The 27,559-nt window shown below is 36.1% G+C and overlaps 1 protein-coding gene across 7 annotated transcripts in view; it reads right to left on the minus strand.

Moving 5' to 3' along the window:
• The window catches only part of arnt2 (aryl-hydrocarbon receptor nuclear translocator 2), a 129,242-nt gene that overhangs the window by 59,763 nt on the left and 41,920 nt on the right, over positions 1 to 27,559 (minus strand). For all 7 annotated transcript variants that reach the window (XM_053513081.1, XM_053513080.1, XM_053513077.1 and 4 more), the window contains 5 exons: positions 24,255 to 24,320; positions 20,530 to 20,615; positions 11,379 to 11,455; positions 7,305 to 7,439; positions 4,677 to 4,751 (listed from right to left, as the gene is read on the minus strand). In XM_053513081.1, the coding sequence (XP_053369056.1) occupies positions 4,677 to 4,751; positions 7,305 to 7,439; positions 11,379 to 11,455; positions 20,530 to 20,615; positions 24,255 to 24,320 (439 nt within the window). The remainder of the gene's footprint in view (positions 1 to 4,676; positions 4,752 to 7,304; positions 7,440 to 11,378; positions 11,456 to 20,529; positions 20,616 to 24,254; positions 24,321 to 27,559) is intronic.

The following is a 27,559-nucleotide window of genomic DNA, read 5'->3' on the forward strand; positions in this document are numbered from 1 at the left end:
AGTCAGTGCAATACATGCTTGTACAGAAAATAGGCTGGCGAAAAACAAAAGCATATTACACCTGGAAAAAAACTGAAAAAACACATTGGAGCCATTTATGGGCAGGTTCAAGGGGACAACATATAATGTCTATTTAGTTACAGCAATTAGGATGGTATATTTCTTTTCTGAGTGGTAGTGTGGTATTTTGGTGTCCCAGGGGACATGTAAACACATGACGTTATATTATTCAAAATGACAAATGCACAAATACCCTGAAACTATAGTGTGTCCAGCATTTGACTTTCATTTGACTGCAAAAACTTAACTCACTCACCTTTTCACTAGCTTACCCAGGTCGCAATGGAACTAACTTGGCCATTGGGGTTCCTAAGTTTTCAACCACCAATCTCAACTTAAAACCAACTATGCAATTTCTGTCTGTAATATCAACCTGAAATAAGACCGTCCCCAATCTGGCTTTACCAGCTAAAATAAAGGCAGTGGAAAACCAGAAAAAGGGGGCAGCCAAAAGTAAAACAGGCCGTCAACAGGAAGTGTTCGACACCGTTGGGAAAAGAAATAATGGCCACTTGGTTCTTTTCTGTATCTGAAATGAGCTGTGAGAAGCACAAAAACTCTGAGGAGTTTCCAACTTCACTTCTGTCCAAGTGCAGGGAAAATGGTTGGCATAGATTATGAGAGATTTTGGGATGCCAAGAAAAACACAATCTTTTCTGTTATGGCTTCTGATAAGGTCTTTAACAGACAGCTCATTTAGAAGTTGGTTTTATACTGTAGATGGAAGCACACACTAAATCTCTGGACCTCATGCAGACGGAGATGTGATTGTGAAGGGCAGTGAGTGTAAGAATGTGGTTTTTGTACAAGTGTGCTGTCTTTGCAATTTTTTCAAACAGCTATCGTGTGACATTTTTCATGTTGGCCATTGAGGTCTTTTTAAATCAAGCAAATATGCTAAGAAGGGAAAAACCAGGAAAAAAGAAACAAATGGTTCCACAACTCTCTGTGGTCGCTGCTGCCGCAAACATGCTGCTTATGTTGATTTTAAAGAAGCTGCATTAAATGTATGCATAAATGATAATGAAACGTGAAGTGGAGAGAACTTGATGAATGGCCTGACAAACAAACTTCAGTAGTGTTTATCAATCAAGAAGGAAAATTCTGGTGTAACTATAAATGAGGGTCAAACTTTATAGATCTGTAACATTCTCTCCCAGAAACGCAATGAGTTATGGCCAGTGCTTAAAGTGGAAACCATTAAGTATTTTCGAAGGTCTGCAGTGAATTAAAGATTAAACAGCTTGAAACAAAGTATATACAAAAATGAAAAATAAATTAGTGAAAATATTCTAATCATTAAAATACTTACACTAGCCAAACATTTAAATATATCAAAATTCAATTCAATTCAATTATGTAGATTAAATTAAATAAATCAGAACAAATGCTTTACAGCAACCATGCCTAAATATACAAGTAAAAAAGTGGTTGTTTATGTAACAACCTCACCGGCAACCTCATTTCCCCTCTCGTCTGTTCCAACCACTCAGCATTCAACATCACCAATATAGTTGGGAAATTGTAACATTACATTAAAAATACAAGAAAGTCTAACTCTTTAGAAGCAAAATATAAAGAAATGAGGGGTGGCTCAAGACTTTTGCACATAACTGTACATTCCATAAAAAGTATTATTCATGAACTTATTTGTTTAAATTATATCACGAAAAGAATACAAATCTTTTTTTAATTAATTTTCATGATTTTAATTTCATGATTCTTCATTTTCAAGATATGAATTTTCTTGTTAACGTTCACATGAAAATGTCCAAATAAATCGTATCCAGCTTGATAAATGAGGCCCATTACTGGCAATCCTGGTAATATCCTTTTAATGTTAAACACCAGTAGCCACTCACTTGGTATTATTTTTATTTAGCAATAAATGAATAAATTAATAAATTAATAAATGAAATAAAATATGGATGTCTGCTAGACTGATTATTTGTCTCTAATTCAAGCTGATAATTTAGTGTAGACAACAGGTGACATGAAAAAGCTTGCATTATGTGACCAGACTGAGAAAGCCAATCAATATAATTTGTCGCTTCACGAGCCATATTTTATATAAAATTGAGAAAATTGCAGTTTATTTTCAGCTTTTCCCTGAGAGTTTTGAGTTGTCCGCTAACATGGGAAATATTTTCTGGCTTTATCTCTTGTTATTCTCTACTGTTTTAGTCAGCATTATAATTTATGCTGTTCGGTATATAATAGGGGATTTTGGAGACCACATGTTGATTTCTCTTTTGTATATGCAACATGTGGAAAAACCGTGAAAGGAACCTGTCCCAAAAGGGAACCAATGCTCTAAAGGCAAATGATGCTAATTGCATAAATATGAGAAAATTATGATTTAGACTCATGAGATGGGTGCAGAATAGTCATTATGATTACAGCGGAAGTTCTTTGTTATGCATTTACTGTATATACTGTAGTAAATGTTATCCACTGAAGCAAGAATAAGATTTGAAAATAAATTGTTTTTTCAATGCTTTTTAAAATCTACCTATTGTGTGGCACTGCGAACCATTTTGCAGTCCCTTTGCTGGCCATGGTGTCTGAAAATAAACTGTATTTTTCCATCAAGCTATGACCTGGCAGGGCTTCCTGCAAAGTTCCAAAGAAAATGACCTCAGTGGGAACACAGTTCTGACAGAACACAAGGCTTAGGAGGTGGAATCACTGTAAAAACACCCACAAAGTATCACAGTAATAGAAAAGCCAAAAGCTGGAGCCAAAAATGCGGTCAAACCAGGGAAACAAGCTGAGTATGTGAGAAACCGCAATGGATTTAATTAGCTTTAACTAGAGAGTAAGAGAAAAAGAATGGAATAAAGCTAATGAAGGAGACACAAAGAGAAAGAGAAAGGGCCAGAGTCTTTAATCATGATTACTCGTTCTCACACTCATGCCACATTTGGCTTTTCCCTCCTGAGCTTTAATGTCCCCGAGCCACATCTTGATAAGAGGTGAAACTACTGCTGTTTGCCTCCTCTCGGCTTTTCGTGTACTTCAAAACATCAAATAGACAAATGCAGCAAATCTGAATCCACCAAGAGCTGACACACTCCAGAGGAGAGAGATATCAGATCATACACTGACTGTCACTTTGAAGGTTTCTCAACATGACTTAAATTAAAGTGGATGCTTGATAGCAGAACTGCATGAATTCTGCAGGATCAGGGTCTACCCGAGCGTAGAGGGTGCATGCTATGAATCACGATATGATAACCATGCAAGTCAACATTAGTTTTCTACTTGTTTACAAATTTGCAAAGAACAACACAGCAGAAGCTGACATTTATTAGATCCTTACACTGTAAATTATTCTAATCATGGTGCACCGTCAAACATTACTGGGGTCGAAAGACATTACTGGGATCAAAGTCTATATTGGGGAGAAGAAAAATACTAATCTGCATCCACAGAAAGTGTGACGACTATGAACTGTTTCCTAGCTTTAGTAGGATCTGCATCCCATAACCCATATCTTAAAGTAACATTAGGTTGTGTCTATGGAAATAGGATACAGTTATAAATTCAGTAGTTATCTAACAGAAGACTATAACAGCCTTAATAATCTGTATTCAAATAATAAACAGTGTTTTTACAGTGTAAATTATTATATTAATGTTTGTTTATCTGTTTTATACATTATAGACAGTAGGGGTAGGGAATAGTTATGTTTATCGATGATCTCCATCTGGGTTTCTTTAAAGCTGCTTTGTATTTTATTCGATTATTAAAAGTGATATGCAAAGAAAATGGAATTAAACTCCGTGTGAGCATGCTTATTTTTACTTGTTCCTGCAAAACGTCTCGAACAACAGATGACAGGCAAATGAACAAGCAATCAGATCAAGACGGCTGGTCCAAACTTTGTGCAACTTTTCTTTATTGCCTCTGGAAGTAATTGAGTATTTTAACTAACTGCATTGTTTCATAATAATACACTTACCTGCTACTACAGGGTGATACACTGCAAAGAGGCCCTAAATATTCTGCAATAACTGTGATGAAGCTAATATTAATAATAACTGATTGCATTACATGCAATGCTAGAAGTGATCTCTGTTTTCTGCCAGAGACATTTCGATGCAGCGCATATTTCATGTTCCTCTGCCATGAGAAGTCACGATTAACGTTCCCGTCGTTTCTAGTTTCCGTACCATCCTCTGAATAACACTCTTAAAAAGGTACGTCAGAAACACCATATTTCATCCTAAATTCACTCTGACATATCTTAAAAGAATCTAGTGACCCAATAAGTTTGCACTATGAAGACGCGCTGCTCATTACTGTACACCACCATCCAGATGAGAAGTCGAGTGACTGAGTGGAGGGGTACGGCATTAAACGGCATGATGTCTGCCTGGCGCCTACCTTTACCGGCCTGACTCACGGGCATCCCGGCGTGTTCACAGCTCTATATATTGAGGAGCACATTGTACGTTGTTTTGTTCAGTTTGCTTCATCCTAGTGAGAGTTACCATGGAATATTCTGGGCCTCTTTCAAGTGCATCACCATGTATTTTAATTAGTAGGTTCTATTAAATGCAACATGTCTATAGTCACAGGGCTACAAAACAATAAAAATGCATCAGCTATACCTGTTGGAAACTCTCCCTTAGGTGGCTCTGATCCTCAGGATGACAAAACTCTAGAATGTCTTTACCAAGCAAGTCCTGAAACAGAACCGTAAACAACAGAGTCAGATAAACAAGTTACTGTCCAACATTCAAAGATCTGTAAGCAGTATTGGACAAATAGTTCTTTTTAAAAGACAAATTTAAATGTACTGACTGAATCACCAAGATTCACAATGTAGGATGGCGAGATGGATAACCTTAGTGACCTTAGTGGATGTGTAGTTAGAGCTAAGAATTTTTTTTTTGATAGCTGGGGCAAGTTCTGACCCCAAACAGGTTCCCAGAGTGTGAACGAAAAGCTGTAACTGATTGTCTAGTAAAACAGCGAATAAATGAGGCAGGGTAGAGGTTAAAAAGGAGAGGTTAGTGAATGAAAACCTTTTCATAGGCTCCTCTTTAATGTTGTTAGCAATGTCCAGCAAATTTCAACTAGACCGGAATCTGACTTCATTCCCTAATTGTACATGAAATTATAGCTATAATATATTATTTAGGTATATAGTACAAATATTACAAAGCACTTAATAGAAATCCTCATCAGAAGTGACAAGAAAAAACTAAAGGAAAAGGATTTAAAAGGGAAAACACTGAACCAGAAACCAGCCTAAAAAATGTATTAATCCTCAAGTAGATCAAACAGCACTAGGTATGTTAAAAGGGTGAGTACGGGTATATTGAAAATCTGAGTCCTTGGATGAGCAGAAGATAGTCCTTTTCATTACAGCAGCATGTAATAATAAGTAATATTTTTAAAATATATATAAAATATAATAATAAGGCACACTTTTGATAAACTTTTTATTACTTTAAAATTGGTTATGCTATTTAAGTTGAATTAATACCTACCCTTTGGTCGCATTAATTTTTACATGCAATGAATTTCTGAAGGATTTTTCAGGCTTCCACTGCAAATGCCAATTAATCCAACTGTTGCCACCCTGCATTTTGCACTTATTTGAAAGATGCTCATATCAGCAGACTCAGTCAGGAAATCAGATCATTAGCAGATTTTATGGGGTTTATTAAGTTTCAACACATTTTTACAGATGCAAAGTCTAGGCAAATCAGAGCCTTCACTTATTATCACCCTGAATTGAAAAGTTATTGAACTGAAACGGCCAAATGCTTTCAAATGGATTTCCTACAGTCACTTTAGAAAATTCATTTAAAAGCATTTGGTGTGCAACTGCAACAACTGTCCTCGCAGCGGTTTCTTTCATGGACCGTCAATGGGCAAAGTATGAGGTGTGTTCAATTCAAATTGGGACTTTTGATTGGGTAGAATAACAGAACATACTTATGAGGGTAGAAGGCTCCCTTTATTTCTTTTCTCCTGCTAGAGGAATGCACTTATCTCAGTTTTTCACTAGTGCTTGGATACCACCAAGATATAATGTTTTCTCAGTACACCAGAGCCATTTTTGTACTTTCTGCTTCACATCTAAAACGCTGGCCTCCCAGGAACTCTGTTTATGGCCCAAATATATAGAAATCACTTGTAGCTGTAACTTCCAGCCGAGTTCTTGCAAGTCAATGATTGTGTATATAATTTCCGCAGAGAAGTCGGCAACAAATTATCCATTGAGTTTCAATGATCAGGTGTTCCACCACTCATTCAATGTTCACAGATGCGAGGCTCTGAGCCACCTGAGCTGGACGTATGGCCTTAGTTTAATGGAGCCAAGAGTCTCATCGCTGTACTGTGCTTGATGTCTTCTGTAAATGTCCATCAGCCATTTATGAGAAATTTTAACACCTGGTTTAACTTACATGCCCCTCGCAGTAAACATAGTTGAGTGCCATAAAATACCAGAATTTGCATTATGCAAAATTTATGAAATTCATAAAACCTAGCTAATAGCCACTTTACATGTGGCGAACTAATATAATCCAAAAACAATACAGAAAAAACATGGAACTTAAACAAAGGTGAAAATTACAGCCTACGAAACTTTACTATGAAGCAGAGTAGATAAACAAATTAAGGACTGAACACAAATAGGTGCAGAAATTTGGGTAACAACCCAATGACACAATGGAGAGAGATTTAAAACTAAAAGGCGGCATCAATCAAGCATAACCAAAAGTAACTGCTGGCTGACGAGAGGAGATTGGGACAGTTTGTTATTACACTAGTTTAGCAAGTGAAATGATTGGACATATAGGATATTTTTTTTTTTTTGTTTTTTTTGTAAATCCCAGCTTGGAAGCTAAGGTCAGAGCACCCCTGGAGAAGAAAGGGTTGACTTTAAGGCTCTAACCCAGAGCCTTAACCAATTGAGCCACCACTTGCCTGGGGTGAGGATCAGACATAAAATGTGTCATTTCAGAAGACAAAAGTATCCACATTAGAGCTAGATAAAAGTCACCTGTAATTATGACCATGAACCATCATGATGCAAATCTAATCTGGTCAAAAACTCGGATTTGGGCAATGTGGCTTGTAACGTGAACATAGCCTTATTTGTTAGATTCTGATTCTAGCTGAATCAAAACTTTCTCCCAGATTTCTTTTTTCAACTATTGTACTTAGAACTGGAAAATTCAAAGTGTTAACTCTCACACTGCTGACCAATGAAATGTCCTCACCTGTGGCTGGTAACCGATCACGTTAATGCAGCGGGGGTCCACGAAAGTGATGATGCCATCTGAGTTGTGGCGGGACAGAAACTCTGTCGGCACAGAGAGCCCGTTCATGTCCATTGACACTGGAGAACTGGTCACCTGAGGCGGAGAAAGGAAATCCATTTTCATTACATAAAATCTCTGACACTCTAACACACATTTAGGGCATTTAATCACCATCATTATCATTATGAGTGAATAAATGGGGTTCTAGCAAAACAAAGCAAAAGCTATTATTTGGCCATTAACATTAACCAACAAGCCTTGAACAGGTCAAAAATGCAACATAATCAAACCCTTACTGAAGGGAAAAAATATCAGGACTTTTGTATTTAATGTAGCAAAACACACTCCCCATTATTCAGCCTTTCTCCCAAAGGAAAGCAACAAGTTCTACTCTCAGAGCAATTTGCCAATGATTCCAATTTGTCCTCATTAAACTGTGGCATAGTTTTTTTCTTTTTCTTAATTATTATTATTATTAATTTATAGTGACATTTAGTCTTGTAGAACATCTGCAAAAGAAACCATGACAGATAAGAATGAAACTAATTATATAAACTTGTAATCATCTACCAGCCATAATCCTACCAGAGCTGTTTTAGAAATCCCATCAATCTCCTGGACCATCAAATTTGAGCATTTAATAGCACTATGGGTATGTGGGAATGTTTTATTTACCTACATGATGAATAAAGTAATAAAGTAAAATCAGTAATTAACTGACCCTCAGATACAGTGGTGTTATACACTACATTTTGGTTTCATGTATTCTACATACACAAAAAGGGCTGCACTCTTTTGTATTCTGTTGGATCACATTTAGCTTTGATCTATGTGTGCATTCAGCATACCACTGTTTCAACAAACTTACAGTACGTATGCATGATATAACTTTCTCTCCAAAATAAAAATTAGTTGTGGCTGAGATTTTATGTTGATGATGAGATAGTCAAACTACTCCATAAAGTTCTTCAGCCCCTCCCAAAGACCTTCTTTTTAATAAATATTTGTATTGTCATAGTGGAATATCCCTGATTATTTATGACATTCAGGTCATAAAGTCAGCTGGCTTCATTTAATTGTCACATAACCATGCTAAGCCTAGACCTGAACAACTCCAATGATTGATGCATCTCATCATGCACTTCCCTTCTCACCCTTATGCGCCCATCGCTCTTGAATAGGGTCAATCTGGACTAATCAAACCACATGACATTTTTTCCACTGCTCCAAAGTCCAATTTTTATGCTCCCTAGCAAAATTAAGTCCTATCCTGATTCCAGTAATTTCAGGAATCTCTTTAGAGAGTTGTTTTCCTTGTCTGATCATAGGGCAATAATTTGACCTTTCTGACAGATGGTACAGTAACATCTTTTTTATTGTTCATTTTCAAGTTCATTTAGAGTTACCAGACTCAAAAATCACCAACAGCACCTCAGATTAGAACCGTTATGAAGGCTTTACAGAGCATAAATAGCAGGTACATCTCAATATCAACTGTTAAAAGTAGATGTTTTGGATGCCTTTTGTGTGGAACAAAATAAAAATCAGGCAAGACCATGGAATTAGAAGGTGTGTCCAAACATTTGACAGGTAGTCTATATATTTGTTATTTACTGGATAATGTTTAACATCCCTTGCCCTTTATACACATTTTTTTTGCATAGTTAACTCATATTTCACAAGGCCATCAAAAACACTATTCTACAAGACTGAATCCATATGAATGTGAGTCGGAGAAATATTTTTGTCATTCCCATTTCTGGCTTTAATCATCCCTGGCGGACTCGGAGAAGAACACAGAAGATAAAAGATGTACTGATGAAACGAGATGAAAGGACCAGATGAAGAGCCTTCACATTTATCCATTAGTCTAATCCTATATACATGAACATATACACTGAAGCACACACTCACTGGACCATGTGACCTTAAGAATTTGAAATCTGAACTTTATATTTCTGCTTTTTTGTGACCCCTTATGTTTGCTTGCTTTTTAGAACTTGTGTTTTACTGGGTGTGTGCTTATCAATGGATTTAGAACACACAGAATTGCTGATATGATAACTATGAAGGGACATTTATTTAGTATCTTTGTAAACCTCTTCTTTGAAAGAACTCTCTTGCATCAAAGGACAGAAGTAAAGCTGTTTTCCTTCAGGCTTTTCAGATAGTTTTAAGTTTAATTACAATGCATAAAAAGTTAGGTGTAATTTAATAAACAAAAATATAATAATAAATGGGCATCATCCACAAACTGCTTTGGTATAAGAGGAAAAAAAACACTCTAGGACACTTTATGTAATCAATAGTCAACTTTGGGGTGGTAACAGTAACTCCATTTTTTTGCCATTCTGCCCCCTATAACCCAGTGACTTGCTATGTTTGCATGGACAATATTTCTTAATTTAATGGAAAATTTTCTAATTAAAGATCCCAACTTGATCATTTACATGGAAGCTGATTTGTTTAGATCTGAGTTCACATACACAAAGCAAAAGTCTTGAACCATCTAACTAAAGACATGAACCAGTGAGAAACAGGTGCAGGTGATGACAGATGATCAGACCGATGATTCGTTTACTGGTGATGCTGAACACTGAGTGGTTAGAACAGACGAGAAGGAAAAAACGAGTTTCCTGCTGAGATTGTTACATAAATAACCAATTTTTAAATTGTATCTTTCGGCACTTTGCAGGGTGTAAAATATTTGTTTCATTCATTTAATCAACATAATTTTACTTTAATTTAATATGAAGAAATAAGGTATGGCTCAACATTTGCACAGTACTAAATATACAGTACACTGACAGACGCAAAGTGGTTGTGCCTGCTGTGAAGCATTTAATCTGCGGGTAAAATCACAAAAGGTGGTTACTTTTAGCTAATAACATCAAGGTTAGATTAGGCTTTTTATTTAAAAAAAAAAAATAGGTCTTCTGCATTACTACACATTATGAGAATTTAGTCTCCTCTATCATTTGTTAGATGCTTACTATGTATGAAACTATGAGTCAATCAGCGCCTCATCCACGGATCCTGTTTTTGAAAGGAAAAAGAGTAGGAGAGAGTTGTTCTCTAATAAGTTTAATAATCGGGATAGAAACAAAATCTTCTTCCCTAAATTTGTCAAATCACCTTATGTGGGGGTATCCTAATGTTACCCCCACATGGGGCAGCAAAATAGCAGAAAGAAGATTTCAACAAGAGAGAAAGACAACATCAAATGCCTAATATTCATCTATTGAACAAATAATCAAAGTTTACACCACCACCTCTTATTAGCACAGAAAATCCAATCTATTTAAGCCAGATCGGGTCAGACTGCTCCGACTGAGAGGTTTACATGATGCATTTCTATTCTGATTAGATTATTTTTTTATTCTGGTGATTAAGGGAATATTACTATTCATGTAAACACACCTACCGTACCTATTATTTTGCTATATGGTATACGCCATCAAAGTTTATTCCTTTTTTTTACGGACATGCATTTATCTATAACACACACAGCACCATCAGCCCATTTGGCCAAATCTGGTTTCTTTCATGATGTATACATGAAATCACTGGTTTCCATTTTAAAATCCGTATTCCTTATAAACTGCATAAAATAGTATTTAACTTAAGCTACAAATCCATTCTGTCTGTCCAATTCCACCACATAAAAAACTTCAACAGAAAATGCCCTGACCATAATTCTATTCATGACATACGGTGCCATTTAATAGTTGATAAATTATTGGACACCTTATGCAAATGACTTTCGATTTAGTTAGCTCTGTGTTCCGCTCCACAACAACAGTTGGCACTGATTTATCATCTAGCCTTGGGGTAAGACTGCAAACTAGTAAGTTATAGTAAATTAATAAATACATGCACAATGTGCTAAGAATTACGATATATGACCCACGACACAGAAGGACGTTCCGATCCTGAAGCCTGACAAAGCATAAGTTTTCTGTCTCTATGATGCCCAATAAACTTGAGATTGTTTGTGGATATTAAAACAGCTGCTACAATCTTTTTACGTACCTGAAGTCTTCCAATTGCCACCAGGCAGTATTTACTGGTCTGGCCCGCTTCAGAATCGTCATCCGGGATTGTCATTCCTAAAAAAGAGACCAGTCAGAGAGAATGAAATCCAGACAAATTGTGCATGCTTCATTTATGCCCCTCATAAATGCACACACAAACACAAACACAAAGACAGACAGACATACACCAGCCGCAGGTAAATGATCCATTTCTGACAAGCATATGGTGAAAAAATGAGCCCTAATGCTGCTTTATGAAAACTGTGGATAAAATGATTGCTTGTGTTTTGCTTCGCCAAGAAATAATACAGGAGATGCTTAATGAAAAACAACCAAATGGATTCTGAACAACTTTCACTTGCAGACCTGCTTTTCACTTTCATTAAATGCAGACCGATGTTGCTTGCATTTGTCGAAAAATCGTTTGCATCGTATTCTGCCCGTTTTAATGAAAACGAAAAACAAACTCCATTTGAAATAAGATTCCTGGCAGAATAAACCCTAGCTACAGTATACCACCAATGAGACACCAAAAGAAATGTTTGTGATGGCTCGTGGCTGTGTAACTATGGACACATCCCCTCTGTTAAATCTTGGTTTAGCGCTACTAAAATATTCTGTACAGAACCAGTAATGACAGAGTGATGAAAAACAAGCCGAAACACAAAAGACAAGATGACAAGTTGTGTACGTTTCTACTTAAACCAGGCTTGAGGCCATTGACAAAGGTTTTGCGTATGAAAAGTCAGAATGTGACTTCTGATAAAGCCTCTGAAAAATTGGTTGTGGCTTTTGCGTAGTATCCATAATAACAGCAACATTAGGCACGACTAGGAATGCTGTCTAAAGCCACTGGCTTCTTATCAAAGATAGACCACATTTACTGTGCTGACAAAAAGTTGTCAGTCCCTTTCAAGCTGTCCACATTTTGTTATGTTTCACACTCATCTCAAAATTATTAAAAAAAAAATTTTTTTGCACACAATACTCCACAATGACAAAGCAAAAACAGGTCCTTGGAATGTTTAGTTAATTTATTATTTCAAGTAAAGATGAAAAATCCCATCTCCATAATTATTTAGACCCATCAGTTAGTACTTGGTAAAAAAAAAAACATTGGCAGCAATGACAGCCTGAAGTCTTCTTGGTAATGATGCTACAAGCTTGGCACACTTTTCTTTTGGAAGTTTTTTCCATTCTTCTTGCCAGAATCGTTCAAATTGTTCCATTTTTCTATACTGACTAGTCCTCCAGTCACAGAAAAACATTCTTACAGCATGATGCTGCCACCACCATGTTTAACTGTAGGGATGGTTTTAATACGGTGATGCACAATGCCTGATTTCTTCATTTATTTCAAATAGTTAAATCTTAGACTCATCAGACCAAAGTACTTTGTTTCTCATGGTCTGAGACTCCAAGCAGACTATCACTTGTGTCTGTCCTCTCTACCATAGAAGCCAGATTGGTGGAATGCTGCAGTGACAACTGGCCTTCTGTAAGGCTCTCCCATCTCTCGTACTCAGTTTTGGCAAGACTTTTGGGTTGTTTCAAATCTCTTCCATTTAAGAATGATGGAGGCTACCATGCTCTTGGATGCCCTTAATGCTCCAGAAGGTTTTCGTATCATTCGCCAGACCTGTGTTTCGACACAATCTTGTTTCGCAGATCTACAGATAATTATCTCGACCTCATGACTTTGTTTTCCCTCTGACATACACCATCGACTGTGTGACCTTATATAGACAGGTGTGTGCCTTTCCTAATTATGTCCAATGAATTCGATTAGTCATAGGTGGATCCAATCAAGTCTAACCCTAGAAACATTTCAAGGACCATTGATATAAAGAGCTTAATTGTGAATCTTAACACAGGATCTGAATACTTATGTAAATGGGATATTTCAGTCTTAATGTTGTTTAATAATTAAGAAGATATTTCAAAGAACTGTTTTTGCCTGACCATTTTGGAGCACCGTGTGTAGAATGATGAGGAAGAAATAATTCATTTTAGAATTAGAACAGTTGTGAAACAACAAAATGTGTTAAGCATTCTGCTTTTACTATAAGCATAAATGACATGTTTGACCTTTTTTTTTTATATTCTACCAAAATATAAATATATCCAAGGGGAGAATCTTTTTTAAATTCAATCCATGCAATCATGTGTTAATATCCGGCATGGGCAGAATGTTGTGTTTCTCGACAGAATTCACATCCATTTCTGTTATCAAGCAGATTTGCATATATATACACAGTGGGGGGAAATAAGTATTTGATGCCCTACAGATTTTCTAAGTTTGCCCACTTACAAAGAAAATAAGGGTCTATAATTTAGGTTTATGGTGAAGGATTGAGACAGAATATGAACCAAAAATCCAGAAAAAGCACATAATACAAATGTTATGAATTAAGTTGTATTTCAGTGAGGGAAATAAGTATTTGATCCCCTACCAACCAACAATAATTCTGCTCTAGTGGTACACATATTAATTTAAGAAGATTGGCATAAACTACTGTGGTCAGATGAGACCAAAACTGAGCTATTTGTCATTAACTCGACTTTCTGTTTTCGGAGGAAGAAAAATGCTGACTATGACACTAAGAACACCACAGTCCCTACAGTCAAGCATGGAGGTGGAATCATTATGCTTTTGGCTGTTTCTCTGCTAAAGGTGCAGATTGACTTTGCTGCACTGAGGGGCCAATGGATGAGGCCATGTATTGTAAAATTTTGGATGAGGACCTCCTGAAGATGGGTTGTGGATGGGTCTTCCAGCATGAAAATGACCCAAACATACTGCCAAGGCAACTAAAGAGTGGCTCAAGAATAAGCACATTAAGGTCATGGAGTGGTCTAGCCAGTCTTTAGACCTTAATCCAATAGAAAATTCACGGAGAGAGCTGTAACTTTGAGTTGCCAAGCAAGAGGCAAGAAACCTTAAACATTTAGAGAAAATCTGTGAAGAATAGTGGATCAAAATGCATCCTGTGCAAATCTGGTAAACAACTACAAGAAACGTCTAATCGCTGTGCTTTCCAGCAAGGGTTTCTCTAGCAAGTACTAAGTCATGTTTTGCTTGGGGATCAAATACTTATTTCATAGTATTTTTTTCATAATTTGACTTAGATCACTCATTTCATCACATATATTTATTTTATTTTAACCTAACGCCACACTGAAATCATCCCAACCAACCACTACAAAATCATCCCAATCCCCCCAAAACCCCACAATTGATCACTTCCCAGAAACACCACATCCTGAAGTGTTTTAGTTTTTACAGTAGATTCATTATATATTTAAACTGCTGATAGGTCCTTCAGAATTGTTATTGATTAATAACATCTTAACAGCAGTCGGCCTCTCACCAACATAATACAATGCAATATGCCATATTACTAAGATTTTTTTTTTTTTATTCTGACGTTGGAAACTTGTTCCAAAAATTTCTCACAGACACTAATAATAACATATTAACATTTCAGCTTGTTTATTGAAATAAATAGGGCAAAGTTGTGCTGGTGTAGAAAATAAATCAACAATGCTCTGCTGTAAATATGAATATTTAACAGGCACTACAATGAACACTTCAATAGTCATCGTGATTGTGATTTCCTGGCCTTTCCTTCTCCAAGTATTTGTGGGTCTAAAAAGCAGTTTTAAAAATGTCTAAATTTTAAACAAATTTGAATCAGCATCATGTGTGCTACTTAGAGAAAACTTCAACCCAGTCTACTGAAATGAAAGTTGAAGAGATTAAGAATGGAAGCCGTTCTAGATGAAATGCCTGAAGGTAAAAAAATATCACAACAATATGTTTCAAAAGTGCAAATAAATTGCAGTTGGTTATGCATCACTTGGAACACATTCAGCATAATGGATGAGATAGAAAAAGAAAAAAAAAAGGCAGATTTTTCTTGTTTTGTAAAAGTTTCAGTCATATTCACAGACTGGAAACTAATTAAACCATGATTGTAATGGTGACATCCATCTGGCATTTATTTCTATTTCGCTACAGATGTGAAGCTGAATGGCAAAGAGACACTGCCGTCTGTCGTGGACCGAGTATCTCAAGTCCTTAGTAACCTGTCCTAAGTACTGCGATGTGCAGGAAATCTCTCATTAGTGCTTTTGTAATCATTATGTTCATTCGTTACTTTCCAAACGACACTAAACAGGAAGTGCAGATTACAAAATCTCGATGTCCGAACTGCCTCTGGAGGTAAATGTTTGCACTCAATTAAGCTGCAAAACACAGCTGCCTCCTGCTATTAAGAAATTAACTTTTTTGAGGGGGGATTTGGAACCGTTTGAGGAGAGACAAAAAAAAACAATTCCCTGCAGGCATGACAGTGTTTTGGAGGAATGTGCTATTTTAAGATTTGATCATAACCGGAAAAACATGTGGGATTTATCTAATGAAACACATGCACACACATGCAAACGAGCAGTTTATGTGACACCGGAGCGAGGTACAAAGCAATGAACTTGATTATATGATGTTTCTCAACTCTCTCTCCACACCTGCTATAGTGATGATGACTGTCACAGGCCAGAGGGGGCCTCAGATGTCTGAATGAACTCTGGGATGATAAAAGTCATCCAAAGGCTTCAGTTATTGAAACTAAATTTAACACCAAATTCCACCACGAGACACACGAAATAAGAATGCTTGCGTGTCTGTTAAAGTGTTTTTCCATGCTGTTGGGGGAGTTTTACACTATAATTGCTTATGTGACATCTGTACTTATTGTTTTTAAAGAATTTCAAAATCCTCCATATCCATTTGCATACAGTATGTTTTTCTTATTTTTCCACATTTTCCCCAATCTGACAGTACTATTCACTAAACCTGCATAACACTGTATAGCTCCTCATCTGAGAGGCTGAACAATTAGTAAACTTTTAGTAAATTAGTAAACTAACCTAATAAGAGTTGGAAAAAGTATCAATTCATTTCATTTATTTGTCCCCAAAATGCGTGGTGGTGCAGTGTTTAACACTGTGGTTATGCACCTCCAAGGGTCAAGGGTTCAATTCTGTGAGTTATGTGTGCATGTTCTCCCTGTGCTTGGTGGGTTTCCACAGGGTATGCAGATTAGGCTAACGGCCACTTCCAAATTACCCACAGTGTGTGAGTGAGTATCTGCGCGCTTGTGTGCCTGGTGATTGGTGATTCAGGTTATAGGCCACTGGGATAGCCCCCCACCAAACAGGATCATCGGTATAGAGAATGAGATAAGTTTACCTCAAAAACTACATTTTCCATGCTGAAAAATTTGTTTTCAGCAATGCTTCAAGTTGCCCTTCCAAAACCTCCTACTCATATGTGTACGGCTCATTTCTCTCTGAGTGAACTGAGCAGAAAGGTCAGAAAGAAAAAAAAAAAAAAAGCAATTCTTGGGAACTGTTATGATTTTATACTTGAGAAAGGGAGTACATTAATCAGAAAATTACAGCACCATCAGCTCTAGGACAGATTAAACAAAAAGCTTACACTTTATAAGCTTACAGTATCAATGAATCCAGTTTTTTTCTAACAATTACACATTTAAGATGTATTTGCGAACACATACAGTGGTTGCTTTTATACTTAACATATTCTATCTCACTTTATTGATTTCTTAAAGAAAATGACACAAAAGGCAACTTTTCATGTTAAAAAGACACTGAAAGCACAAAACCTTCTGTTGTAAAAACTCGCTGACTACAAAGCACTGACACTGGAGACTCCTTCCAAAATGTTTAAATAAACCTCTCCTCTCCTTGTAAAATAATACCATGTTTTTCAACCCATCTATTATTAAGCTTGTATGCTAAATATTTTATTTATAAGTTTATTACTGGGCTCATTTGTTTCTTATCAGAACAGTGCATCTTAATCCAAGTGCTCAGTAGACATTCTCTCCACAAGTATTTTTAGCTCTTTGCCAGCGAATTTTGTACATTGTAAATGACCCAGTCCCCCAGCATCATTAAAAACTGCAATTGTTAAGAAACCTTGATGCCTCAGTAGTAAGTAATTACGGGCTTATCTCTATTCTTCCTTTTATAAGTAAATTTATTGAGAAAGTCGTTTTAATCAATTCAATAACTTTTCTGCAGACAAATGTCATCCTTGACACCTTTCAGTCAGCCTTCCGTTCCTATTACGACACAGAAACTGCTCTCTTTTGATTTGAAAGGACATGACATCTATTCAATCTAATTCGGGGAGTTGAACAGTCTTGGTGTTATTAGATCTTAGCGCGGCATTTGCTTCTGTGGATCAAGAAGTACTTCTAGACAGACTAGAAAAGTGGATCGCACCATCAGAAATGGTCCTCATGTAGCTTAAATCATACTTAATTGTCAGTATTGGTGAGAATATATCTAAAAAAAACTGGATGATATGTGAAGTCCACATGGATCAGTTCCAGGGCCTCTGTTATTCAACTTATACATGCTTCCTCTTGTTGCCTATTATAACTGTGCAGATGATTCTTAAATTTATCAAGCATTCTCCATCAATTAATGTAGTCATATAGACTCTTATGGTCATCCTTTGAAAAGGTAAACAACTGGATGCATTAACATAATTGCTTTATCTAAATAAAGAAAAATTAAAACATCTATATAATGAAAGAAAGTCTACTGTCATCGCTTATCCTGAGTCCTAGGCACTCAAAATTAACACCCATGTGAAGAATCCTGATGTAACTATGATAAGGATTAAAATTTTAATGGCCATATGAAGGCTCGAACAAAAATATTTTTTTGGCATTTTAAAAACACTTAAAATGAGAAACATCATGTCTAGACAAGATTTAGTAAAGCTTTTTTACACTCTTATTTTTCGTAGGGTAAATTACTGAAATGCATCTTTGACCAATCTCCCTAATAAGACCATTAGACATTTACAACTCATTCAAAGTGCTGCTGATGGAATCCTTACAAACAACATTGAGAGAGAACACACTACACCTTGAACTGGCACGAATAAAGAGAAAACTTTAATTCACTGCCCAACTATAAGTCTTTCAAAGGTAAGGGGCAGGTTTGCTGAATACAAGTGGTAGGTGTCACAGACCTGCAGGATCTAGCGAGCTAGTGGTGCGCAGAGCCTGAGCTAAATATGGCGAAATGACTTTCAGCCATCATGCCGCCTGCTGCTGGAATCAGCTTCTTGGAATTTAGACTTGCCCCAGCTGCTGCCACTTTTAAAAAAAAAGGTTCAATTGCTTTTTAATCACACTCTTTAATTTTATTAACAAATTCTGCATTTGTATTCATTTGGTTGTACTTCTATTTTATCTTCATTATTTTATTAATTCAAGTTTATTTTGATTATTTTCTCTTTAAAATGCATTATGTAAAGCACTTTGAATTGCCGTTGTGCATAAAATGTGCAATATAAATAAAATTGCTTGCGTGTTAATTATTAGATTTGTGTTTATTTTTAGGGCTGTGTGTTAATTATGTGAATTATGTGTTTATAATTAAGCTTGTGTGTGAATTACTCAGTTTATGTTTTTATTATTAGGGTTGCATGCCCATTGTTAGGTTTATGGGTTTTTATAATAAAGGTCACATGTTTTAGGTATTATTAGGCTTATAATTTTAGTACTGGATTAGCATTTTATATTAAGCATTAGGAGCATGTGTTTAATATAATTGTTACATGTAAAGTATTAGATTATGCGCTTTGCCTTGATTTTGTGTGGTCATCATTAGGTTTATGTGTTTTTTGATTACGCTCATGTATTTATTATCAGGTTGAAATGGAGCTTCCAGCATACAAACCACAGCGAATTCGCTGTTACTATAGAAACAATAGCCTATTCGAACACATGCGCTAATATAAAGCTATGATTTTTCTTCCAGTTGCACTACTGTCAGAGCTGCTGTTATGGAAAATTAATCTACGCCGTCTGACCAGTCAGACTTGAAAATTCAACAACCTTGTGTAATAATGAATATTAATGAACTGGTGGAGGAAGGTGCTTATAAATATTAATGAAGAGTGGGCAGTCTCTGTGAAAACCTGATGTGTGTTATATAGGCAGAGAAGGGAAACTACAACAATTTAATAATAAAGATATGCTTACAAAATGAGCGATGGATTCAATGAATTTGGAATATTCCAAGACAGATGGTGGGTTTAAATGAATATTTCAAGTTTACTCTGAACATATTTGAATAGATAGTGAAGATTTTCTGAGGGTTAAAATACAATTAAACCTTGCACTCATTTAAAATTCATTGCCAGACTGTCAGTCTTAAAATTAAAATAATGTTAATTTGATTGTTTTGGAAACAAATAACAGTACGGATATAATGGACCAGTTTACGATGTTTTAAACCATCATCAAACTGAAAGAAGTACAGTAAGTCCCCTACCTATCAAGTTACAAACTTTCAAAGATAAGTAGCTGCACATGTCCGGAATACATTACATTACATGCATGCAGCATGTGTCTGGGAAAGCAAGAGTAAAAGCAGCACTGATGAAGCTGGTACTGCTAAGAAATGCCAAGCAATGACGATGGATGATTTGAAAGTAAAAATAATTGAGAGAATAGAGCGAGGTGAAAAGATGGCAGACATTGCTCGTTCATGAATCGTTCAGCCATCAGCACGATTCTAAAGAACAAGGACAAGATCATGGAACATGTTAGTTATATACTGTGTATAGCCAATTGTGTTAGTATCCTAGTACCTAGACAATGTTTGTTGGACTTACGTACAAATTGGACTTATGAACAAGCTCTTGGAACAGAACTCGTTCGTATGTAGGGGCCTTATTTTAAATACAATCTTCCAACACTGATTTCTACATAAACTATTTACTCTGCATTTGTGTTTGACTTTGGGTGTTTTGCACTGAAGATCATTTTTTTTGGTTTGACATTAAAGAATCCAGAGTCTTCCACTGGAACACTGAATGCATATTTTTAAAACGTATACACTTGTACGTTTATGAAACTTGCATTTAACCACAATATAGAGCCACTGCGCACAAAAACTCTAGTTGAATATCTTGCTTATTTATGACATCACCAGACTCTGTAAATAGTGAAAAGCGCGCACACAGAGCCACACACACTATCAGTGGGTTATCTCATAAATAGGGAACAGATATTGCAGTCTGTATGTATTTTAAATACCTGCAGGGGGCCAGGCCTTGATATAGCCAGTGCAGTGCACCACTGAATACTGAGCTTCGCCTTCTTTAGACGGCCCGAGTCCATTCCTAAAGGAGGCACATAAAGAGAAACACGTGTTACAGCATTGTGAGACACCATACGCATTGTATTCTATCCCATAATGCAGCTAAAATGCGAGTATGTGTTGCAGGCAGTTCCCCTCCTTTGTGTTTTATTCTTTCTGCAAAAAAGTACCATTGATGTGTTTCCCTACACTGTACTCCTACACTGATATCATATGCATATCATTAATAACTGAGTTTAATTAAATGCATGTAAATAAGTATTCTGAAACAAAAAAATTATTAAATATAGTATTCTGTTAAATCGTTTTTAATAGCATGGTATTGCTTTGCTCTCTGCCTTAGAGTTTTAACAATTCTTATACCATTGTTGCACGCTTGACAAAAACAAGACCTTAACTGTAGCAAAAGAAATTAGACTCGCTAAAAAAAATAATAAAACCTCATAGTACAAAAAAATACACAATTCAATCCAGAGTATGAAGATAAAGAAAATATATTCGTTACTGAAAGGAAATAAGAGCTAAATGTCTTTATGGAGGGCTGAAATTTTAAGAGGATGCAGGAAGAGAGAAAAATACTACTTATTTAGAATACTGAGGAGTATTCCACCAACACTTTGAAATCTTAATTAATTTCATCCTATAATATTATACATATATTATATACTGTATATGCCAAATAAAAAAAAAGAAAAAAGTGTCCTTTTGCAATAAAATAAGCAAATACCTCAGATACTTTAATTAAATAATTACTACAGTGATTAATATATGGGTATCGGTCGCTCAGCGGAAGGGCCGGGTTCAATTCTTGTGCATTGTGCATCAATGCACAAACCCCAACTACTGGAGGCAGTGCCGGTTAAGCCCAGATAAAATGGGATGGTTGTGTCAGGAAGGGCATCCAGCATAAAACCTATGCCAAGTTGTTGTGCGGAGCGGATGGTCTGCTGTGGCGACCTCTCGACTGGAGCAGCCGAAAGACCAACAGCAACTCCAGTGATGAATATCTTTCAGCTGGCAACACATCTTTCAACCCTAACTGATAACTAACAGTGAATAACTTCTCATTTCTTAAACAATCATGTCAAAAAAAAGTTTAAAATTCATTTAAATTCTGGACAAGATTTTACTGTGGTTCGAAACGCTCAAATTATTGGCCTGCGTCAAGCAAAAAAAAACAAGTGAATCCTCAGTGCTTATTACTTAAGCTTGGATGGAAAATGCTGAATTATTAACTTTGTGGAAGAAATGTGATCATGATTACAATGACCATGACACTTGAATTTGCATTGTTAAAAATCTACAGTACAAATCACAGCTATGTTCAATAGTTAGCTATGTCCAAGCACTGGGAAAACATCCATGCATGCAGACCAGAAGCGTAACCTCAACCCTGAAGGTGTGAGGCCACAGTGCCAACCACTACGCCACCTGAAGGTTCAATAAATATATATATTATTATTATTTATTGATTTTATTTGTTCTTCCCCTGTGCAAGTCTTGAGCTTACACCTTACAGTGAATCTGTAATTGCATTTATGTAGGTAAATACAGCTGCAAGGGAAATACTGTTGCTAGGGTTTGCAACAGTTTGTTTCTATGCCTTATCTTTTGAAGACTATATGTGACCTTGTGCATAACACACTGGGTAAAGTCAGAATTTGACATTGTTCCTGAAACAATGCTACAGGTGGTTAATGAGTTAGAAGTGGAAAGATCTATATGCATGAGGGTTCAATGAACCCCATCAACTCACAACTCTCATACCCAGGTTCTGTGACTGCCTGCATCTATTTTCTAAAGTAAGCAAAAACAATCCAACACCGCAAGAAAAAAAAAATCAAAGACACCTGGTGCCTTTTACATAGGTTAATTTGTATTAATTAGGCTAATTTTTTGCTCAAAGAGTTATGCATTATGGCAAATAAAACATACATAAAACATACTGAAATTATTTCACAATCCACCAAAGTTAGACAGACAGTTTGATCGGGCTGAATAATTGATATACTGGATGTACAGTAATATAACTGTATGTTTATGTACATGAAATTCAGTTTATATCCAGGTTCGCTTTAAAAGCTTCCTGATTATGACTTTAAGCTTTCTTGGACAAAAGCAGCTCTGCACTGGTGCTGGTGTTAATTTGTGTCAGGGAAATCTAGGGCTGAGATCTTTGGCTTTGATTGAACCACATTCCAAAATGTTTTTGGGCTGCAAACATGTGTCTCCTCGAGTCAGGATTCTGTCAGGAATGTGTTTGAAAGATGAGGGTTAATCACGAGGAGTCAAAAGAGCAAATTTACAAAAGATGGAACACGAGCAGTGGATTAAATTTCGCATCAACAAAGCAAAAAAAGAAAGAAAAAGGGGAAGGCTTGCTTCCTTGTGGGCTGTATAAATGATGGCAAGGAAAACACATTTATTATAAAAATACTGCACAGTGAGTTTGGCACAAAAACTACATGTTTTCCTTCTGTATTCAAAATATTCTGAGATATTTTTTTTCATACTGCTTAAAAATATTTTCTAGTTGGATTACAGTGCTGATGAAACACTGCCCGGCCAAAAATATATAGAGAGAGCCTTCTGTTAGATAATTATTGCTGTGATTAATATGGGTCAGCTAGCAACAAGTTATTTAACCCTAACTAATGCAGTGAGTATCTTCACATTTCTTAAACAAACATGTAGGAATATATATATATAGGATATATACAAATACAAATCTTGCTGTTTCAGCAGGGTCAAATTATTGGACTGGATTAAGCAAAAAAAACAACAACAACTAAGGAGAGCTGAAATTTCAAAAATTGCTAAAAGATCTGTAAAATGCATTATTAAAACCTAGAAGGATAGTGGGAAACCATCGTCTTCATATAGAGACGTGTCAGAAAAAATGTGAATGTTACTGATCAGAGATGACTTAATGTTTGGTTAAATCTAATTGTAAAATAAAAAAAACAACGAAAGTGGAATTTATGGCTATGTTTAATAATAAAAGTAAAAGGACTTTTATTAGAAAAAATGCAGAACTTAAGGGATTGGGACTAAACAGCTGTGTAACCTTAAAAAAAAAAAACACTTATCAGTGAGGCTAATCGTAAAATTCAATTTTAGACTCTAAAATAATTTTTTTTGTTTCTTTTTTTACCTGTATAATAGAGATAAACCGACACAACGTGGCACAACGTGGCACAACAAAAACCTATTTTTAGAGTTACATTATCAAAAATCAGGCCCATTAAAAAAAATCTGAATTTTGAATTATTTACACTTGTTTCAAAACACTGCGTAATTACTTGCAGCCACTCAACGTGGACTTTGGAGGCGTTAGAACATCGCTGTTCCTTTATAATCCTACAGAAACGATTTACACAATTTTATCCCCTGTGGTAGGAGTGAATTATTTGTTAAGAAACAATAATGATGACAGAGATACCTGCTGCTGCTCAGTTAAATGTTAAACTCTTATATCTGAAGTTATTTTGTATTGTTTAAATGCTGATCTTGGTTTTTTAGTGAAACTAATGTTATAAGAAATTGGTGACATTTAATAAGTCCTCAAACTTTTTTGATTCATATTTTGTAAATTGGTATAGCTGCAAAGGTGGAGAAAAGGATTGGCATATGCATGGAATTTGTGTGTATATATTCTTGCCTGTATCTCTTCCTCATGCTTGAAAGACGGTTGAGAGAGATGTGATCCAGAGGAGCACTGCCACACCTGAAATCATAATAAACAGATAAAATGAACCATGAAGACGTTGTAAAACACAAAAGCAACAACATAAAAAATAACACTGCATTAAATGTAACCCATGGGAGAGAATCTACTTGTTTCAAAAGCAAAGATATTTTAGGAATTGCTGGAATTAATTCCTTAGATTTATCCCATGAACACTGAACATTTAAAAATATATTTAATTCTTTTTTTTTTTTCATGTTTAAGCATGAAAAAGTAATTCATTAAACAACACATTGAGTGAAATACACTAACTGATTATAGCTCAGGTTTGGATGTATGTATGGATGGATGGAGGAATCTACGGTGACCTGAGGCAAAGTGGGTTCATTTAAGAGGATCCTGCATGCTATGGTGAATGCACGCTGAAGTACAGTACGCAAGTTTAAATCCTACCACCACTAAGCTTCCACACTTGGGTTCTGCAGCAAGACCTTTACTCATCAGCTTATAAAATACATTCATTTACTCATTTTCAGTAATTGCCTTATCCAAGTTTGTCTCAAAGGATCTGGAGCCCACCTTGGGAACTAGTTTTCAGTCTATCACAAAGCACTTTAATGTAATCAAAAAATATATGATGCACAAAAAATATATTTCCAAATCAAATGTATGGTTGAACAAAAACTGTACATTAACACTGAGTTTGCTGCTTTATTAACCTCACTCTTCTAGGAAGGACTTCCAGTAGATTTTAATACACAGCTGTGAAGAACTGTGCCCATTCAACAGCAGAGATATTAATAAGATCAGTCACCAACACCAATGAGAAGCGATTAGTCAGCATTCCAGTATATTCCAAAGGTGCTCAATGGGGTTGAGGTAGTAGCACTATACAAGCCATTTGAATTCTTCCAAATCAATTTGACAAATCTTGTCTTCATGGGCTTATACTGTATATACACAGGAGCACTGTCATGCTGAAAGATGTTTGGGCTTCTTCAGGAAATCTAGTCTAGTTTAAATCCTACCACCATTATGCCTATCCAACATTGTGGGAACAGCTTTCAAATGGCCCTTAAATTAGGACTTAATATTGTGTAAGTCCTTCTTGTTTCGACCAAAACAACTTTGACCTGTCAGAGAATGGACTGCACAAGACCTCAGAAGGTGTAGTGTGAGGTTGGGCCTCAGTGGATTTGCCTTGTTTTTCCAGAACATTCCACAGATTCTTAGTTAGACTGAGAGTCAACACCTTAAAATGTGTTTTTTTAAGGAGGTTAGGTTAGTTGTAGCCAAATTCCATCCATCTTTAGCTCACTTCTGCATCAAGGGAGAGCAAAGGCTATCATGCAAAGATAGGGAGTAGTGTTACTCAGTTGGAGGAAAGCACATTTTGTCCACTTCTACTTCAGATTCAAGTGGATTTGCCAGTGTCGCAATGATCCATGTGAGAGTGCAATGATAATACCCCTGACCCACAAGAGCATGGTACCTAGCATCCTAGTAGGTTGCTACCTAGCATCCTCAAATGAGGGTGAGGGTCCCTAGTTTTCCGTCTGGTAATCACAATTTGGCTCTTTCTATGTCTCAAATTTTTCTTTCCCTTTTTTCTGCCTCCAACACATCTAAACCTGACTGTTTACTTGCTGCATAATTTTATATATCTCACCACTTGACAGAGTGCCATTGTAATGCGATAATCAATGTTATTCACTTAGCTTTAATGTTATGGTTGAAGTGTGAAAACAAAAAATTTTAAAAGCCTGTAAGCATGTTTGCGCTCAACTTATCAAAATTTGTTCATTCTAAAAATGCTTTTAACCTAAGCTAACTTGCAAGAAGGCCAAACACTGTTGGATTAGGATGTGGATAAAATCTAAGAGATACTCTAGGAATAATTTGATTCTCCAACCTCTCCAAGTAAAACGATTGGGAAGACATAGGAAGAGTATTGTTGATAATGACTATTCTGCAAAATCTCTACCATTGTCAGCATTTATAATGCCGTTATTAAATAAATGACAGAGTGGCTGAGATGAAAAGCATTTTATTAATTTTTGTATTGTGAAAAGTCAATGGTTAGGTAAATTTAAGTGAAATACTCAAAATTCTAGCGTTAAAATAGCAAACATATACTACACGTCACAAAAATAAGTGGTAATTTTTTTTTTTTAGTTCATTGCTATTCTCTAGTAAACAACAAGTCATGATACCCAATAAGGAATGATTTAATGTAAACCTGACTGTGAACCACTGCAATGTGAGAAACAACATCTTGCTAGACATCTATTATTAAAACATATCCTGTTAAAACCGAATCACACTTATGTCACTTGTCTTTGCTAAGTTCTCACACATCAGAATGAGGTCCCCGAAGTATTGGGGATATTTCTTTAAGCCAGTCAGGGATAATTCAAACCAGACACATGGAATTTCCAATCCAAAGGTCATGCTCATCAAGGTAACGTAACTGTTTCCTCTCATCATAACAGCCAAACAAGTTATTCAGCAGTCCTGAGGTACAGATCTAAAAACAAACAGATTCCTATCTTTTTCCCTGTCCAGTCATGAAGCCTAAATGCAGCAAGGCTTACCATTACATAATCACTTCTGGTCTTTACAGCTCTGTAGTCTACAGGCACGAGCCGGAATGTTTTTACGGACGTATGCTTCTCATCAGTGCTGCATTCCATCGCAACCAAGACACGCCATTGTGGAAACACGCCAATTTGGAAACATGGACACAAATATATAAAATTTGAAACGCATGCACATTCCTGGATGACGTCCCTGACGGTTATTAGTTCACGCTCAAGTATGTAAAAACACGCAGGCGAAATAAACAGAGACGATGCCTAATTTCAAACACGGCCCAAACAACGTGGCTTTGTAGACAAGAACGGAAAGCTAGTCATTATTCAAAGAGGTCTCGCAATCAGTAAATACCTTTTTATTATTTTGTGGGAAGTACAGGAATTTTTCTAAGGTTCTGTATCGTCTCGTGACAAGATGCAGGGTTGTTTTGGGACATAGTTTTGGGTATAATCACAGAGACACTGCTAGGTCATTGCTAAATTATGTGTAAAACTGGTTCAGTTGAACTCGTCTTGTGAATAACATGAAGGTTCAAATAAGGTTTAATGGAAGAAAACATGAAAAGGGTCTAGGCTTATCCTTGTGGAGCATTTAAACTGCATTTGGTACATGTTGTTAGTTCTGAAAACAATATAAAATCAAGCAGTGTCAAATAAGGTTTAAAGGAAGCAAACACTGCATAA

The sequence above is a fragment of the Clarias gariepinus genome, chromosome 15 (genome assembly GCF_024256425.1).
Source record: "Clarias gariepinus isolate MV-2021 ecotype Netherlands chromosome 15, CGAR_prim_01v2, whole genome shotgun sequence".
Lineage (NCBI taxonomy): Eukaryota > Metazoa > Chordata > Actinopteri > Siluriformes > Clariidae > Clarias > Clarias gariepinus.